The 18920-nt window shown below is 35.9% G+C and overlaps 1 protein-coding gene across 2 annotated transcripts in view; it reads right to left on the bottom strand.

Moving 5' to 3' along the window:
- Positions 1-2402: 2402 nt before the first annotated feature.
- The window catches only part of LOC134215677 (protein spaetzle 5), a 59680-nt gene continuing 43162 nt past the window's right edge, over positions 2403-18920 (bottom strand). For both annotated transcript variants that reach the window (XM_062694811.1, XM_062694812.1), the window contains exon 6: positions 2403-3429. In XM_062694811.1, the coding sequence (XP_062550795.1) occupies positions 3258-3429 (172 nt within the window). In that variant the 3' untranslated portion in view covers positions 2403-3257. The remainder of the gene's footprint in view (positions 3430-18920) is intronic.

Genomic DNA, 18920 nt, shown 5'->3' with positions numbered 1-18920 from the left:
CAACTGAAGACACTACTTGGAAGCACAAAAGACCCCGTTGACGCATTAGGAAAATCTGGAGTTTATAAAATATCATGCCCACACTGTGACAAAATCTACATAGGACAAACAAAACGAACACTAGACACGAGGTTAAAAGAACATTTGGCAGAAGTAACTAAAGCAAACAAAGACACTGAAAAAGGTATACATTATCATTTCAAATCTAAAGTAGCCGAACATATATTTAACGAAGATCATCAATTAACCAAAGACAACATATCACTTCTCAGACAAATACAAAATCCTTGGAAACTTGACGTAGCGGAAAGCTTAGAAATTTACAAACAAAAACAAATAAACTTACTTAACAAAGATCAAGGAAACGGATATACCTGGCTGTTTAGATTACTACCCACGGGACGACGACGAATCGGTTCAAGCGACATGCCCTAATTTTTTACCTACAGTTCTACCTACACACCATATTTAAAGTTAATGAGCAATGTTTTTCTTCAGTCGATAACAAACACTGAAGAAGTTTCCAAGTAGGAAACGAAATGCGTATCTGCTTGTTGATACATAAAAAAGTTAATAGTGGAAGTAAATGGAAGAATAATAGTCTTTTAACCTTCCCCATGAAGTTTCTCCAGGAACTCGTCCAGCAATTCCTTCAGAGATTTTTCAGAAAATTTCTCCAGAATTTTCTTTGGAAGTACCTCTAGGAGCTCCTCCATGAGTTCGTCCAGAAATTTCTCCGTAGGATCCTTCAATAATTCCGTCGGAAAGTCCTCCAGAAATTCCTAAGTTTGTTTCTTTCACGACTTTCTCCAGCAGTTCTTCCAGGATTTCCTCTCGAAGCTCCTGCAGGCATTCATTTGGAAATTCCTCCAAGAATCCCTTCGGAAGTTTCTCCAGGAATTCCTCTTGATGATGCTCCAAGAATGTTGCCGAAAGATTCTCCAATAATACCTCTGGAATTATACTCTGAAATTTCTGTTATTTCCTCCAGGAATTGTTTCGGAAAATTATGCAGCAATACCTCAGGAAGTTCCTCCTAAAAGTTATCTAGAAGTTCTATCGGAAGTTTCTTCAGAAATTTCTTCAGGAACTCCACTGCAAACCCTTTCAGTAATTGCTCAGGAAAATCCTCCAGGAATTCTTCAGGAAAATCCTTCAGTAATTCCTCCAGAAAATCCCTCAGGAATTCCTCCTGAAGTTCCTCCTGTAATTCCTCCGGAAGTTCCATTAGCATTTCACCCGGAAGTTCCTTCAGAAATTTATCTGGAAGTTCCTTCCGAAAATCTTTTGGATGTTCCACCAGCAATTCCTCCGGAAATTCCTTCAGGAGTTCCATTAGGAAGTCTCCGAAAAATCCACTAGGAATTCATCCTGAAGTTTCTCCAGAAATTCTTCCGGAAATTTAATCAGAAAATCATCTGGTACTTCACGGTGAATTTTTATGAATCCATACAGGCAATTATATTTATTTAAAGACTCATTAGAAAATCCAAGGGAAACTCTTTGCCCTTACTCATGAAGATTTAAAACTATTCTTTTGAATTCTAACAATTTGAGTGTTAAAAAATAAACGATACATGAAACAAGGATTGAAATTATAAACCTATTGGATTTTGAAATTTTTTCACTGATAATCTTAATTCTAGAGCGCTTTGAAAATAGGTCGGATGTGCAAAAGAGAGTCTCTCTTTGGATCTATTCTCTTTCGATTGTTACGAAACTATACAAAGCTTTGTATATTATGCTGAAGTAGGAATGTAGCCAAAAAATGCAAAACTAGCCGATATATAAGCGAAAGACAGCGTGATCAAAGAGAATCTCTCGTTTGTTTCTCAAAGCAATCTAGAATTTTGATATTGAAGACATTTGAAGACATTTTTACTCGACTGTGAAGACATTTGAAAATATCCCCTGGCATCCCTGATACCAACTGCCCTTTTTGGCAGTTGGTATGTTACAGAATTCTGGGCGCAATTGAGCAATCAAAACCAATTTCGAGATCGAATGAGTGTCGGAAATGTATTTTCCTATATACTTTGACTGAAATCCCCATACAAACTTCAAATAAAATGCGCCAGCTTTTGCTACAAGCGTTTGAGCTAAAATTTTGAGAGATTGTTTTTCTCACCAAAAAGCACAATCCCGGGGAGGGGGGGGCGGTGATTAAGCTGGGCCAGTCTACTGTGTATGTGTAGACTAGACTAGACTAGAATCTTATAAAAATGTAACATCCGCTGGTTGAGTGTATCATGTTGATGCCTACTACAGAAAGCATTTCAAATATATTTGTACTTACATTGCATTATATCCCAGCAATAGAACAATTAATACTAATATTTGTCGGACATCGAATGTTTTCAAATAGTATAGAGTGTGATAATGAAAAAATTTACTGCATATGGTTAGATATTATTTAAGTATTTATTAACCAATATCTTCGAAAATGGTAACTCATGTTTTAATGTCAATATATTAATTACGCAGTGATAAATTACAGCCTTAGAATTATAATTGTCATAAATTAATTGCATTACATCCATTCAATCACTTTTTTATTTAAAGGTTAATAACAGATAAATCCGGCAGGGGTTTTAGCGGTATTAACTTGATAATTCTACATCGTTGTCCTGTGTCCTATCTATGCGAGAAATAAAGATACAAGAGGTTGAAGCTAAGTTAAACGGAAATGACTTTCCAAGATGGTTTGGAGCGCAATAATCTGCCGGAAGTATCTGCCAGTTTCCCTTTTTTCGGTTTATTCATGAAACTCACTTTAATGTACTTTTACGTGTTTTTGTGTTGATTTTCTCATTTGATCTTGAAAGTAGATAAGTAATCCCGGTCAAGGATGAAGAGCGAATTAGATTCAAACGCGAAAAACTGCAACCGACCTAGTTTCAATTTGAAACCCCTAAAAACGGAAACTGTAAATGAAATATACGATTTTAGGGCAGCTAATGCCAAGCAAATTGTGATGCTACTAGAATACTATAAAATCCCTAATCATAAAAATCACATTTGCCGCTGTTCAGCTCTAAACCTAATTCTAAATTGAATCTACAAAGCTTTTTGTTATCATTTTTTTTACCATTTTCAAATAGTAATCTCGTTCTATTAATGCTCATTGATAAAGCATCATAAAAAAATCATTCGATAATAGGATTTCGTAGTCCAATAACTACAGAATAACTCAGTCACAACGCCAGGCTTGCTCTACGGACTGTGTTCGTACCATGGGTCCCTCGATCCTACAGTAATCAATTTTCCATCGCCAAGGTGCACACGCAGCAAGTCGGGAACCAGTAGGTGTCGACGTATAAACTCTGGCCATCGGAATCCAACGTTAGCAGTCGCTTCTGGGAGAACTTCTGCTCGCACCGGGAGTTGTATCCATTGGGAAGGCTGCACAGATTGGAGCACTCGCTTGACCTAGTTGAGGGAAGAAAACGTCAGCGATGCATTATTATTTTATACACTTTTAATGCAGTTTTATATGTTCATAACAATTATGAATAAAACAGAAGGGGAGACTGAATACCCGCATAAATACACAACGAATTACGCAACTCAGGCGGAAAAATTCGGTCTTTAGAACTTCAATGGACTGCAATGTGAAAAATGCACATATCTGAAAGGGGTTCGCTTAAACGGACAGGAGTGTGTCACTAGGATCTATGTACTTCAGTCCGGAAACCCCTCTGTCATACATATATGTAGCAGAGCTTCGACCACGCACAGGTAAGGTGACAAACTAGAGCTTGTTATGCCTATATGCACCTGACTTTCTTTGAGTGCACCCTTGTTATTGCGTAATCACAGTCCCCTAACAGCAAACTTCTAAGGCGATGATTCGCAATACCAGTGAACTTGAAAAAATGCGCTGGTATGTTTTTTTGTACATTGGAAAACGCATGGCTAGATGTCAGGGTGTAGGATTCTCCATTTTTTGCATAATTTATGGTTTGTATGCAATTAATTACCTTGTGCCGAGGGGAGGATGTAGCTATGTATGAATTTATGCTTCTCGTCCCAGTGAGCCTTAGTTGAATCCTAGTCGACGCCGTTGGCACTTTCCAACCCAAGTCCCGCCTTTCATCGACTCAGTAAAAATCCGTAGATCTCGGTCCATTTATTTGATGAGCTTGATATATAGAATCCACGAGTAGGCGTCGTCAAAAATAGGCCTACGAGATCTTTCGAGTACTTATCCAGGTCCCCAACATTTCCCTCTTATCTGTTATGTGTATGAGCATGCCAGAGAGTCGTTGATAGTATATTATGTTTTCATTTTGCAACATAGCCAATTACATATTACATACACTTTATTGAATATATGCTCTCCATATTTTTGAAGTTTTTGTCTTCCTTGCGAGACAATATTTTTTCAATACGTGTGTGACTTAGCAAAACTCATTGGAATTCAATAGTATATTATAAAATAATCTAGAAATTTTAAATATATAACTTATAGAACTTTTTTCTTGGAGCAGAAGAGCTATCTATGGCTTTATCTAATTTAAAAAAGAGAAATAAATATTGATATTTTTTTAGCATATAGTAGTCATTATCTTTCTATCTGATCAGCAGATATTTAAGAAAAGTAATAACGAAAATATTTACAAATGCTTTGATGTGTTTTGAGGGAGCCTAAAAATGAGCAGCAAAGAAGAAATTACATCAGATAAGGAAGTTCAAATTTGAACAGCAAGATAAGATGTTCATTCATTTGAGCAGAATGACTCGAAAAAATGGAAATATTTTTGTAGAGGAAAAGCTAATAAAATAAAAATAAAATGAAAGCATATAAACGATTGTATAATTTTCTGATGCTTTTTATTATAACTTATAACTAGAATTCTCGTGTTCGACATGAGGTTCCTCAGACTAAACACTTCATAGCATTAGAGAATAGATAGGACATTCACACAGTGAATCCCTCTCTAGTATGGTAGGAATTGAACCCATGCTCGCAAATGCGCCAAGACGACTTGAAATAAAATTGATAGCGTGATATGCTTTAACAAGTTAACATGGTCAGCTTTCATACTAACTAGCAGAACCGGCAAACGTTACACTACATAGTGATGGAGAGAGCGCGTTCTGTGAGTTGCCTATGCAAAACTTCCATACAAATCTTAATTTAGGTTTGTCGCGAATTTCGCAATTTTATTCGTGATTTTCGTTTGAAAAATAAATCTATAAACTCGGCGGAAATTGAACGAATAAATTGCTGAACAAATTAAACATCCATCTAGCCATTATCAATTAATGTATGCTGATAACAAGAACACAAACCAATTTATTTTTTATCTTATAGGTTTATGTATGCACTTGTTGTGCAATAACCTGGTAAGGTCACAAAGTTAATGAGGGTAGATCGTCCATCAATATCAAAAGTGATTGTCCAAAATTAAATGTAAATCGTTCAAAAAATTCAACACTTCGATTTGTAGGTAAAGCAAACGATTCCTCGACACGCTGCTAGCCAATCTCGAGCTGCTCGCTTTGAAACAACGAAGGATTTCATCGCTGCATATGTACGCGAAGGGACTCGCAAACCGTTCAACAAAAAGCTCGGAGCGAACATGTGTGCGAGCGCAATGATCGATTTGCGCTATCCACCACCAGACGTCACGACGGGTTGAGGAACCATGAGTGGGTTAGTTTCATTAGGACTGGTTACAATCCTGCAGTGCATTATGCATTAGAAAAGAAACTGTGCGGAAAACAACACCATGACAAATGCTTTAAGGTGAAGGTGGGTTGAGTACCAAAACAAAGCTTTGAAAGTATTGGTCAGAGTGTAAAATAATCGAAATTTTTTAGTGAAGTCCATTTTTCTTCATTTGTCAGTTCACTTCCGACACATTCATAGTCGGCTCTGGACAGTCAATATTCAGTTGAATATTAGTCATTGATTATTTATGCACATTTTACAAATTGATAAATTATCTGAAATCTGTACACGTTTTAAATGAGTAAAGTGATTTATCACACAGGACTGAATCCGATTTTCATCCGCGAGGCACTTTCAGCGGTAAACATCAACATAAACAATGCTAATTATGTTTTTTTCTGCACATAGTAAACACATTCAGTGTTTCTATGTTTTGAATATTCATGCGATGTTTGTCAAAATTCGGACCGAAGTTGCTTCATGAAGATGAATATTTTAAGCTCTGGTATTGGTACAATAAAAACTATCATATACTGTAGTAGTATTGGTGTCGTATTTATAAAATAACAAAGAATATTAGTAGGCTGGTTCAAAAAACCGACCCAGCTCCACCACGCTCACTCGATTCCGTCCCATGCTCCGAGTGTTCTAAAAAAACGATTTGAACAAAAACTGGTTGAGCGTAAGCCGGTTCAAGTTTGTATGAAAACTAGTATGGGAAACTAAACCTTTTATTACACTGGCTACGGCGCCTCCCCTCCAAATGCTGGCGAAAAGAGAACCCACATAGCAGAAGGCAACATTCCAGAGCCTTCACTGAACGAAAACCGCACCGCAGGAAAGATCCATTGATTATGTAACGCAAAAAATGGCATTTCATACCCCGCTCACCCCATTATCACACTTTTTGTATGAAGCATTTGCCCCTGGTGCGACAGTGTAGACTAGATTAGACAAGAAGTATCTCTCCCTGGTGCGATAGATATCACAGACAAATTCTGGGTATTTTGTTGAATTGCACGTTTTACTGATGCCATCTGAGAAGCCTAATTTTCATGCCAAAGATTCGCAACCTCGATTAAAATCGACTCTAAACTATTGGAATGACCATTCAATATGGATTGTCTATGGAGTTGAAACTCTTGAATACTTCATCCAGTCATATGGTCTGTCCCCTCGCTAGCGCCCAATGACGGAGTGCCAGAATCAGAATAATGTTAAATTCAACCTCGCCATATCAACTGTCATACAAACCTGAAACGACTTGTGCACGGTAAGCCTCTATTCAAAACCACCCAAACCATTCGATGACACCCAAATTATAAATCATAATCGACTGAGCGTGGCGGAGCAAAATTATTTTTTGAGCCACCCTACTTATTAGTTTGCTGCTGCCGGTGCCGGTGCACCGCGGTGTTTACATTCGCTCCGCGATCAGTTTTTAATCGTTTTTTTCGGGCAAAAATATCAGTTTATATTAAGTTTTCGGTTTAAACAAGTGACTGATTTCGAAAAGTGATGTTTAATTTGCATTCCATCAACATTTCGTGCTGCTCATGTGCGGAGAAGCGAGTAAAAAATTGATTTTTTCCGTGCCCTTTGAGAAGAAGTGAAGTGCAGTGATAAACCCACCAAATCGCGAACGGCTATCAAATTGGCACGAAACTGCTGATAAATGATAATATTTGAGCCGAAATACATAGGACTCTTTGGATAAACATGTTCATTATAACGGGAAGTGAATAAATATGCTGTGAACAGGTTAGTAATTTCAATATTAGACTTTTGTTCGGTGCTGTTCGTTGCATTTCAATGTTGGTGGGAGAGGAGTGCGGGAGGTGTGGGGTTGACCCGTGGAAGGTCCGGTGCCATATTGACTGCCATCGTGGTACTCTTCCAACTATGTCCTTAAATGTTTATGACTTCCATTCCATGTTTGCCTCTGGCAAGTGGTAACTGAAATTTGCGAATTTTCCTCTGGTTGAATTGAGCTATGTAAGAATTGCAAAGATTTTAACTTAGGGGAAAAGTGGGTAAAACTGACACCTTAAGCAACTTTACAGTTCCCCAATCTATGAAGCAATTTTCCGGTCTAGAAATTTCATACAAGCATACTTTGGCTCTTCATGCATCAGTCCATGAGGTCTCAAGACAATATTTCCTGATAGAATTTGATTTATGATGAAAACGCGAACAGTCCATCTTCCAGCCCAACCAGCTGGGGTGCGGGTAAGATCGACACCACATGAGGGTAAAACCGACACATCAAGTCGTTATGGAATCGAACATCAGAACAATTCTGAATTATGTTACAAGATAATTGAAAATGTTTAACAACATTCATTTTGAAATTTGTGTATGAGATTCATGTTTAGGGATCACTCATAAACGATGGTTGAACAAAATTTTATATTTTATATTCATCACCACATATCATATTTTATTTAGTTTCCTTAGTGAGTCGGGTGAAAAATATATAGAGTATAAGAATGTTAGTAACAAATTTATTAACTACTGTAAATATTGACCTACATTTAAATTTCACTTATTTTAAAAAGTTGTTTGTAACGGCGATTTGAAATAAATGCGTATGGTGCATTTATGACAAGAAATGAAAATGACTAGTTCCGTAGGTGACAAGCAACATGATTACAGAGGTGAACATGAATCACGAAAGAACATCACTAGAGAACTTCTTCTTCTTCTTCTTATTGGCATTACATCCCCACACTGGGACAGAGCCGCCTCGCAGCTTAGTGTTCATTAAGCACTTCCACAGTTATTAACTGCGAGGTTTTCTAAGCCATGTTACCATTTTTGCATTCGTATATCATGAGGCTAGCATGATGATACTTTTATGCCCAGGGAAGTCGAGACAATTTCCAATCCGAAAATTGCCTAGACCGGCACCGGAAATCGAACCCAGCCACCCTCAGCATGGTCTTGCTTTGTAGTCGCGCGTCTTTCCGCACGGCTAAGGAGGGCCCCTGAAACACTAGAGAACGGATTGAACATATCTAAGAGCAAAACAAGCCTAAAAATATACAGTTCTTCTTTGAGGGCTATTGTTATTCGACCTGCAGGTTTTCCTTCATGACTCAATATTACCCCCTAGACCAATTGTCACGCCCAATGATGATATGGCATGTAACCAGTCTATGATTAAGTTATATTCCCCGCCTCGTATTCCAATACTTGAATTATATTATGCGAATAATGAGTCTAATAAAACAGAGGTATTTCGTGATTCGATGGCAGATGTCGAATTTACCCCAACTGATAACATAATAATGATGAGATACATGTGGATGTTTATAATTGGAAAATTTAACTATTTTTTCACAATATACACAAAATGATGTTCAATTATAGATCAGAGATGAAATAAAAATAAATACTGAAAATCAACAAATTATTGTCGAAAAAGCTTATACACCGATGCCAAAATTTTACATAACTAATCTTCTCAATGGTGATCAACGCTAATTGCCGGTTTATTATGACTCTTACACGTCTCCGCCTGTTACAAAATGACTAGAAATACAAGAAATCAAACGTGTATTCAAAGTGTGTTGAAATTCTGTCCGATAATCACTTGAAATCAGAGATTTGGTGTCGGTTTTACCCGCAGTGTCGGTTTTACCTACAATTCCTAAACAAAAGCAAACTGAATTAATAGAGTTATTAATAACGCTACACTACCGTCACATTTGTCCCATGTTTGATAGGACTCCTATGTAAATGGGACAGTTATGCATATAACGGCAGTATAGATTGATATCATTTCACTGCTTGCCTAGATCTTCAAGGTTCTTCCAAAACGTTGTTGTATTCAAATCATTATAGAGTAAGTTTCATGTACCTCTGATTTTTTTTCAGAGAAAGTTAGGCAAGGTCATTTTAAATAAGGCACGGGGTGTTTTAAAACATTTCATCGTTGATTTTTTGGAAAAAGTGATTTTTATTGTTTTCTTTTCCAATATTCGGTATAAAAAGGCAATAGATAACTCAGCAATGGATGAATCCTAGTAATTTACCCTCAAAATTAGAAATATACAGATTTGTAATATTCCTCTATTGAAAACAAATTTTTATTCGGATCAAAAATGTTGAAAAATCATTTTTTTTTGTATTTTAAGCGTTTTAAACGTATTTCTCGCGTATTTTTTTATTTATGCATGAATTACAATCTTTTTCCAGCAATTATCATCTATTCCAGCTTTCATGCAGTTCTCAGCTCAATGTTGCATTTGCATTTTTTCTTCTTCCAACATTCATACTAGATAGCCAGCCCATTGTCAGTCTGCCATATTTTAAAGGGATCATAATATTTCCCCCTTGATACACTGTCCTATAGTTTCTGTGGTACACATCACATTTTGCTTGAAAACCACAAAAGCTTCTCATGCTTCATTTCCGAAAATGGCTGCCGAATGAACTAAAGTTTTATATAGAGCGAATTTCATTTCTGTATGTATTTTACGGAAGCTAATCTGCTGCTACACGCCCGACTGTCTCATATTCGATTCGGTCCATATCTGCGGGGGCTATTCATGCTTTTATGGGTAGTATACTAGGTACTTTGGGGGCCCTCCTGATTGCGTGTAGAGGCAGAGATAAGTTTTGTGTTGATAGTGCTGTGGTAGTGCTCGATGGGGTTGTGTAAGAAGAAAAGATATTTTAGTTACTAGATAAAGATTGTCGCTGTCGTCGCTGTCCGGAACATCTTTTGCTGGCGAGGATAGGAGAGCTAAATGTCAAAGAAGGAAAATCCATACGATTTGACAGGTATGTACCACACATGTTTCGGACAGCAGAACAAAGGGAACAGTAGCGACAATCTTTATCTAGTAACTAAAATATCTTTTGTATGAAGGTGTTGAAAAAAATGTTTGCATTCCAAATGCTTGGAGTGGCCGATTATGACGTTTCCTGTGAAGCATTTCTACTACGAATAAGGTTAACCTGCGGGTTACGTAATTAGTTCCAGGACAAAGTTTGGCTTTGGATTTTACGACTGGACGGTGTTTCATACAATACTCAGTGAGAGGCCAGAAAAAAACGTGTTACGCACTGTATCATAAGCTCAAAAAAGAAAATGTTATAGATCTTGTAAAATACGCCGCACTTCAGTGGTTTAGCACAAATGTTGAAAGATAAAATTGCAGATATTTGATTAAACAGAGAACAGGATAGATGCCGGAGATGGATGATAAATGCTGAAAAAAAATTGTAACTTCCGCAAAAAAACACTTATAAAACGGTTGAATTACATGCAAAAACGATTTTTTACCATTTTAGATCCGTTTAAATATTGGTTCTCTATAAAGAAAAACTACAAATGTGTATGTTTCTAATTTTGTGGGTTATAACTATGATTCATCCATTGTTGAGTTATCAATGGACATTTAATATCAAATATTAGAGAAGAAAGCAACAAATATCACTTTTTTCAAAAAATCGCCGGTGAAATTTTTTAAAACACCCCGTGCCTTATTTCAATTGATCTTGCCCAACTTTCTGTGAAAAAAAAATCAGAGGTACATGAAACTTCGATAATAATCCATTTTTTTACGCCGTGCGGACATGTCCTCCTATGAACTAATAACTTTTTCTGTACAAATTCAATGAACAATACTGCAACAATACTCTCAAATTTATCGGGTTGCACACATTTGCGTTTTTTGCTTTCCAATATAAAATATTTTCGTTTGAGTTTTCGAATAAAAACAATTTTAATATCGAAAATTAAATGATTACAGTAACACAGGTGTCGAAGATAGCAAAAAAAAATCGGAATTGAAATGCTTTTCAAAATTTTATTCAAGTAAACACCCATCGAATTGCCTTTGGAGCACATTGCACGGTACGTTTCTTGAATATGTGAGGTAAAGAGCAGCCTCTATACCATGCCTAGAATGGAAGAGAAATCTGAACTAATCTGAACAGTTGTGTTTCATTAGTCTAAATCTGAATAGTTTTGAAGTTCTTCATTCGAGAACTTGGTGATATAGTTAACGATATCTTTCTCATTTACATGCCTTAAGTTGCGATTCTCAATGGCATTCAAGAGAGACCGCATCATGCTTTCTTGCTGTGCGGTTCTTTCTCCCTTTGCTAAAGGAAGTTTTTAATACTACCCGAAGCTATTTCAATTTCAACAGTGCTTCTCAGCGCTATTTGTACCCACTGATCCCGTTACGATCTTTGCTTGGACCCGTGCCTTCGTTTTACGTTGGACCCCTTTACGGAAGTAAAATTCCGACAAGTGGTGGTAATCTTGCTGGGACACCGTACTGAAAAAAAACCTCTTAGAAGATCACGTCTCCACGCTCAGCAATGAGCATTAATTAAAACAAGAGGAAGGATGAGTCTCTGAATTCTCCACTTCCTTCTAAGAAACAAGGTTTCAAGACCGTCCTGCCAAAGCGCAGAAAAAATAGAAGGAAGCTGGAGACTTCAGATGTTCCTTCTAACTCTAACATTGGAAATAATTCTTCTCCTATCGAACTGAGCAGTCAGTTCGATTTGCTTCATGATGAAATTGAGCAAATCTAATCTACTTCTATCCCAGGGGATTCGATCCATACGAAAAAGCAAAGGATTCCACCAATTGTGGTATCTGTTGCCGAGTTTTCTGGCCTTTGGAATAAGATTTTGAGTAACCTTCAAGGGATCAAGGTTTCATTTCAGATTACCAGGAAAGGTGACTGCCACGTTTTGCCGGGATCCTTTGACGATCGCAAACGTCTTCTTCAGTATTTAACTGAAAAGCGGCATAATTTCTTCACATACGACGACAAAACTGAGCGATTGTTCAAAGTCGTCTTGAAAGGTCTCCCCAGTGATGATAAATTGAAATTTTGAATATACATCCTTTATGGTCAAAACATTATCTGCATCATTGGTTTGCCATTTTAACTCTGGTGTAACTTTTGACAAGCAAAAACACCTTGAACACTTTCAAAAAAAATATAACTTGAAAACGGCTTGTCCGATCATTCTGGTGTCTTTGGCAATGTTTTAGGTAATCAATGGGGCTATGTGAAAAAAATATACACCGTGAAAAAAAAATCCAAATATTGAAAATAAAACTTAAAAATCGATTTTCTCAATACCGAATTATTCAATATTTTTTATTTTTTGATATGTTGTAGCAGATAATATCAAGCTCTATCTGGAATAAGTACGAATGTCGCAAGAGAGGATTCTCTTCGTCGACTTCCCCTCTTTTTAATAAAAGTGACAAGCAGCGGATTTCTTTGTGGTTTATCACCTCTGCACGATAGGAAACAATGCGAACTTGCATTCTGAGGTGATAAACTGCAAAGAAATCCTCTGCTTGTCACTTTTATTTAAAAGAGGGGAAGTCGACGAAGAGAATTCTCTCTTGCGACATTCGCCCTTTTACCAGATAGAGCTTGATATATGTATTATTTTGCACTATGGGTCATGATGGAGAAATGATGAACTGAAAAGTTATTTTTTTTAAAGGTTTGTTTTTTCAAAAATGGTTGAAATATTATTTTACGGTTTTTATCAATTTGATTTTATGAAAGTACGTAAAATTTCCAATGGAAAAGGTGCACATAATTGTAGCCGTTTGCACATAAGGTGCACATAAGTGCAGCAGTTTTTGAGATACAACGGTTTTAGGATAAAACACAACGATTTTCATTTTTTTTTCAAATCTATTTAACATAGAATCAAATGTTACTGAAATCATCGATATTTATTGTCCAAGATGCTTGTAATGGGGCAGTGGTTGGTCTTTTTCATGACAAAGGGGCCCTCCTTAGCGGTGCGGTAAGATGCGCGGCTACAAAGCAAGACCATGCTGAGGGTGGCTGGGTTCGATTCCCAGTGCCGGTCTAGGCAATTTTCGGATTGGAAATTGTCTCGATTTCCCTGAGCATGAAAGTTTCATCGTACTAGCCTCATGATATACGAATGCAAAAATGGTAACCTGGCTTAGGAACCTCGCAGTTTTTTGAAACAGTTCAATTTATAATTGATGCTGATTTAAATTTCATTGTCTTCAGACTATGATTAATCATTCTCTTCCTTTTCTATGCTACAAGCTAACTATAACACGCGATCGTTGCACGAGTATTAATTTTTGGTTAGAATATTAAATATCAATATCTGAAATCAATTTATTTACGTTCCGGAAATTACCTGCCTTTTCGCATTTTTTATTTTTTTTTTATTTTGCTCATCTTGACTCACAGTTCAGAGATTAATATAAATCTTCGCTATAACATATATTGAAGTATGGTTGACTCATTCTTTCATATAAAATATGACTCTAAGTGTGTGTTTCAAAAAACAAAATATTTAGTTTTTACAAAGTAATTTTTAACACATATAATACCACCATAAAAATGACCAACCACTGCTACAATACTTACATTTTAATCAATAAATTTCGACGATAGCAGTAAATTTTGATTCTATGTTAAATATATTCGAAAAACATTCGAAAAAGACTGGAAATAAAAAAATGTGTTTTTTATCTTCAAACCGTTGTATCTGCATTTAGAAAAACATGTCCACTTTTTCCACTGGAAATTTTACGAACTTTCATAAAATCGAATTGATAAAAACGTAAAAATAATATTCCAACCATTTTTGAAAAACCAACTTATTTTAAAAATTTTTTAACTTTTTAGTCCATCATTTCTCCATCATGACCAATAGTGAAAAAAAAACATATATTATCTGCTACGACATATCAAAAAATAAAAAATATTGAAAAATTATTTTTAGAGAAAATCGATTTTTAAGTTTTATTTTCAATGTTTGATTTTTTTTCACAGTGTATTTTTTTGGACATAGCCCTATTGATTACCTAAAACTTTGCCAAAGACACCAGAATGATCGGACAATCCGTTTTCAAGTTATATTTTTTTGAAAGTGTTCAAGGTGTTTTTGCTTAGGCCTTTGTCAAAAGTTACCTCAGAATTAAAATGGCAAACCAATGATGCAGATAATATTTTTTGGCCATGGATGTATATTCAAAATTTCAGGGAAATAAAAAAAAACAAATATAAATCGACCTCCGATTTCACAGAGAATTGCTCTCTGGTACTTCCCAGAGGGGTATTTCTCAAGATTTTTATTTAGTTCACTTTAGCAAAAGTGAACTAAATAATATGAAAAGTTTGGAAAAGGCCTGTATTATGTCCCTTGTTCGTGTTACATGGAAACATTTCCGCAGGTCTGGAGGAAATTTCCAAAACTCCACTCAGTGCCGTAAATACCAAAAGTGGGATCACGGAACTAAACATTGCACTCTGGTCCAGGATACAGATTTACGCGGAAAGATGAATTTTACGCCAAAACTATATTTTTTAGAAAAAAAACTGTTGTTCTGCAAAATTGTTCGAAATAGTAAGGCCATCATTAAGGTTCTTCCAGAAAATAGGGTGGTCCATCATATTAAAAAAAAATAGAAAATATTTTTTTTATTTCTCGGAATATTTACATGTTATGTTCTACAAAGTTGTAGCGTAACTTATTCCAATCAATTTTGCTAAAAAAAAACTTTTTCTGTAGCTTTTAAGTTAGCTGACTTAGAGCAATTTTACCTAATTGGATTAGGGTGTACCTCAAAAAAACAGTATTTTTTATCTACTTTTTTTGTTTCAGATTTCTCGAAAAAGTCGTCTTCAGTTGACTTTTAGAACTCAAAACAATGCAACTTTTGATGGGTAAATATGCTCAATATCTTTTTCCGATCAAAATTTATAATCGTTTCTCTGTCAAGATTACATTTTTTTTCATAAGTTGATATCGCCGGTTAGGGCAGACCAAAAAAATATATTTACACGGCATTTGAAAGAGAAATTAATATTCTTTATTATGTCAAAAATTGGGGATATGTTATTTATTATCTCAAGTTTTATCAATTTTACTAAAATCATGTTTTTAAAAAAAAAATGTTTTTTGAGCCACCTGAAGACGACTTTTTCGAGAAATCTGAAACAAAAAAAGTAGATAAAAAATACTGTATTTTTTTAGGTACACCCTTATCCAATTAGGTAAAATTGCTCTAAATCAGCTAATTTAAGAGCTACAGAGAAAGTTTTTTTAGCACAAATGATTGGAATAAGATACGCTACAACTTTTTAGAACATAACATGTAAATATTCCGAGAAATAAAAAAAATATTTTCTATTTTTTTATATGATGGACCACCCTATTTTTTGGTAGAACCATAATGATGGCCTTACTATTTTGAACAATTTTGTAGAACAACAGTTTTTTTCTGAAAAATATAGTTTTGGCGTAAAATGTATCTTTCCGCGTAAATCTGTATCCTGGACCATAGTGCATTGGCACATGGATGCTAAATGCATGATTTGTAGTGAAACCTCTCAGGACGCCTGTCCTGTGAGAGAATATTCCAATAAATTTGAATGTGCCAATTGTGGGGGCAATTATAAATCCAATTTCTGGGAATGCCCTTCAAAGAAAAAAGTTTTTAATTTACCGACGATAAATGATTTTCATACTATTCTTCAACGGAAAATAACGTTCGTTCTGACGACTCAGGTAGCATGTCTGCTTCCGACTTTGATTTTCTAAATAAACAATTGCATCACATGATTGATGCAGTAATCAAAGCAAATACCAAAACTGAAGCTGTTCAGGTTGGTAGCAAATTTACTCAAATAATTGCTATTGAACTTAGTTTTAATGGATCCAAATAATTCTTTGAAAATTTTACATTGGAATGCCTGCTCTTTAAAGGGTAAGGAAGATGAATTATTCAACTTCCTATCAGTACATAATGTGCACATTGCCATTATAACTGAAATATATTTAAAATCTGGTCTTTTCATCAAAAGAGATCCAAATTATTTTATTTTCCAAAATGATCGTCTTGACAGCGCCTGTGGTGGGGTCGCCATTGTCATTAATAGACGTATCAAACATAAATTATATTCTTCGTTTAAAACCAAAGTTTTCGAAACCTTGGGAGCTTCTGTTGAAACAAATTTTGGACAATTCTATTTTATTGCTGCCTACTTGCCTATCCAATACAATGGCCAGCAAAGGAATTTGTTGAGAGCTGATCTTCAAATTCTAACTCGCAACAAATCCAAATTTTTCATTATTGGTGACTTCAATGCCAAACACCGTTCATGGAATAATGCTCAAAGCAATTCCAATGGTAAAATTTTATTTGAAGATTGTTCTGCAGGATATTATACTATTCAATATCCCAATGGACCAACTTGTTTTTCTTCCAGTCAAAATCCTTCTACAATTGATTTAGTTTTAACGGATTCAAGTGAGCTGTGTGGCCAATTGGTAACTCTTGCCGACTTTGACTCTGATCATCTTCCTGTGACGTTTGATATCTCACAAGAAGCCATTAATAATCCAATCAGCTCTACTTTTAATTATCATAGAGCTGATTGGGATTTATATAAAACGTACATCGAAAAGAATTTTAATGTTGATATTCCTCTTGATACCAAATGTGATATTGTTAATGCTCTCGCATCTTTGACAAATTTAATTGTCGAAGCCAGAGGCATTGCAATTCCTAAACGTGAAATCAAATTCAACTCCATTATTATTGACGACGATCTTCAGCTACTGATACTGATCCGTCTTAAAAATGTGAGGCGAAGGCAATGCCAAAAACTCGCGATCACGCGTTGAAAGTTATTTGGCGAGATTTGCAAAATGAAATTAAAAAACCTAACTTAATTCACCGAGTGGTGATACTGCCTTTCTCGCATTTAGCCAAGACACCAACCTTATATGGCGCTTATATAGTTCGATTCCATTTTCTCAATAACTTTTAAATGCAATGGTCGATCGTTATCAAATTCAATAGTGATCAACAAGGCTTTGCCCCCTGTCGAATGGAACTTGTTGCGAGAAAATCAGTTAAGAATTACTATATGGAAAAGTGGCTAATGTTTTTCGGTTTTCGTGTGCACACACACACACATACACACGGACAGACAGACATTTGTTCAGTTCGATGATCTGAGTCGATTGGTATATAACATCATGGGTCTCCGAGACTTCTATAAAAAGTTCGATTTTGGAGTGAAATGATAGCCTTTCGGTACAACTTTGTTGTACGAGAAAGGCAAAACGTTTCGCTATTCTGTCTCAAAGTTGGATCCCAGTTCGAAACCCTTTTGGAAATTAATTCCAGCCAATCCCAGCGCTTAAAGAGGGAAATAGAATTTTATTAACAAATGGCGAAAAGGCTCAAAAACTTGCTCAGCAGTTCAAGAGTGCCCATAATTTTAGTCTAGGTCTTACTCCAATTGAGGATCAGGTTACACGGAGCTTCGAAGACACTCTCAATCAAGAGAATGTTTTTGACCCTTCGTTGGGAACTTATTTGGATGAAGTGAGATCTATTACTAGAAAATTTAAAAATATGAAAGCTCCGGGTGATGATGGTATTTTCTACATACTTATCAAAAAACGAAATCGAAATCTGTAAAAAAGCATTAGACTGGAACCCAGCGGGACATCGTAGCAGAAGCAGACCCAGAGGCTCATGGCGGCGAAGCCTCAATAAAGAAATAAAAGAAGTCGACCGAAATCTAACCTGGCAACAGGTTAAAGCGATAGCTGGGCAACGCTCAGGATGGAGATCTTTCAAGTCGGCCCTTCGCACCACCGGAGGTGTACAGGATCCATAAGTAAGTAAGTATCAAAAAACTTCCTGGGAGCTCTTTATCTTTTTTGGTTAATTTATTTAACAAATGTTTTCAATTTTTAGGCCGGACAAAAATCCAGCAGAGGCTTCTAGTTATCGCCCAATCAGTTTGCTTTATTCAATAAGCAAACTGTTTGAAAAGATTATTTTAAATAGAATGATGATTCATAATAATGACACTTCAATTTTTGCTGATGAGCAATTTGGTTTTCGCCATGGGCATTCAATCACCCATCAGTTATTAAGAGTTACGAATTTAGTTCGGCTCAACAAATCTGAAGGATATTCGAATGGAGTTGCGCTTCTTGATATAGAGAAAGCATTTGACCGTGTTTGGCATGAAGTTTTGATTGTAAAATTGATGAATTTTAATTTTCCTCTGTACATTATTAAACTGATCCAGAATTATTTATCAGATCGCTCGCTACAGGTAAACTATCAGAATTCTAAATCTGATAGATTACTATCAGAATTCTAAATCTGATAGATTACCTGTAATAGCTGGTGTTCCCCAAGGCAGCATACTGGAGCCCATATTGTATA

This window comes from Armigeres subalbatus, chromosome 2 (assembly GCF_024139115.2).
Source record: "Armigeres subalbatus isolate Guangzhou_Male chromosome 2, GZ_Asu_2, whole genome shotgun sequence".
Lineage (NCBI taxonomy): Eukaryota > Metazoa > Arthropoda > Insecta > Diptera > Culicidae > Armigeres > Armigeres subalbatus.
The sequence above is the reverse complement of the archived record's forward strand: the minus strand, read 5'-3'. Positions and strand labels throughout refer to the sequence as shown.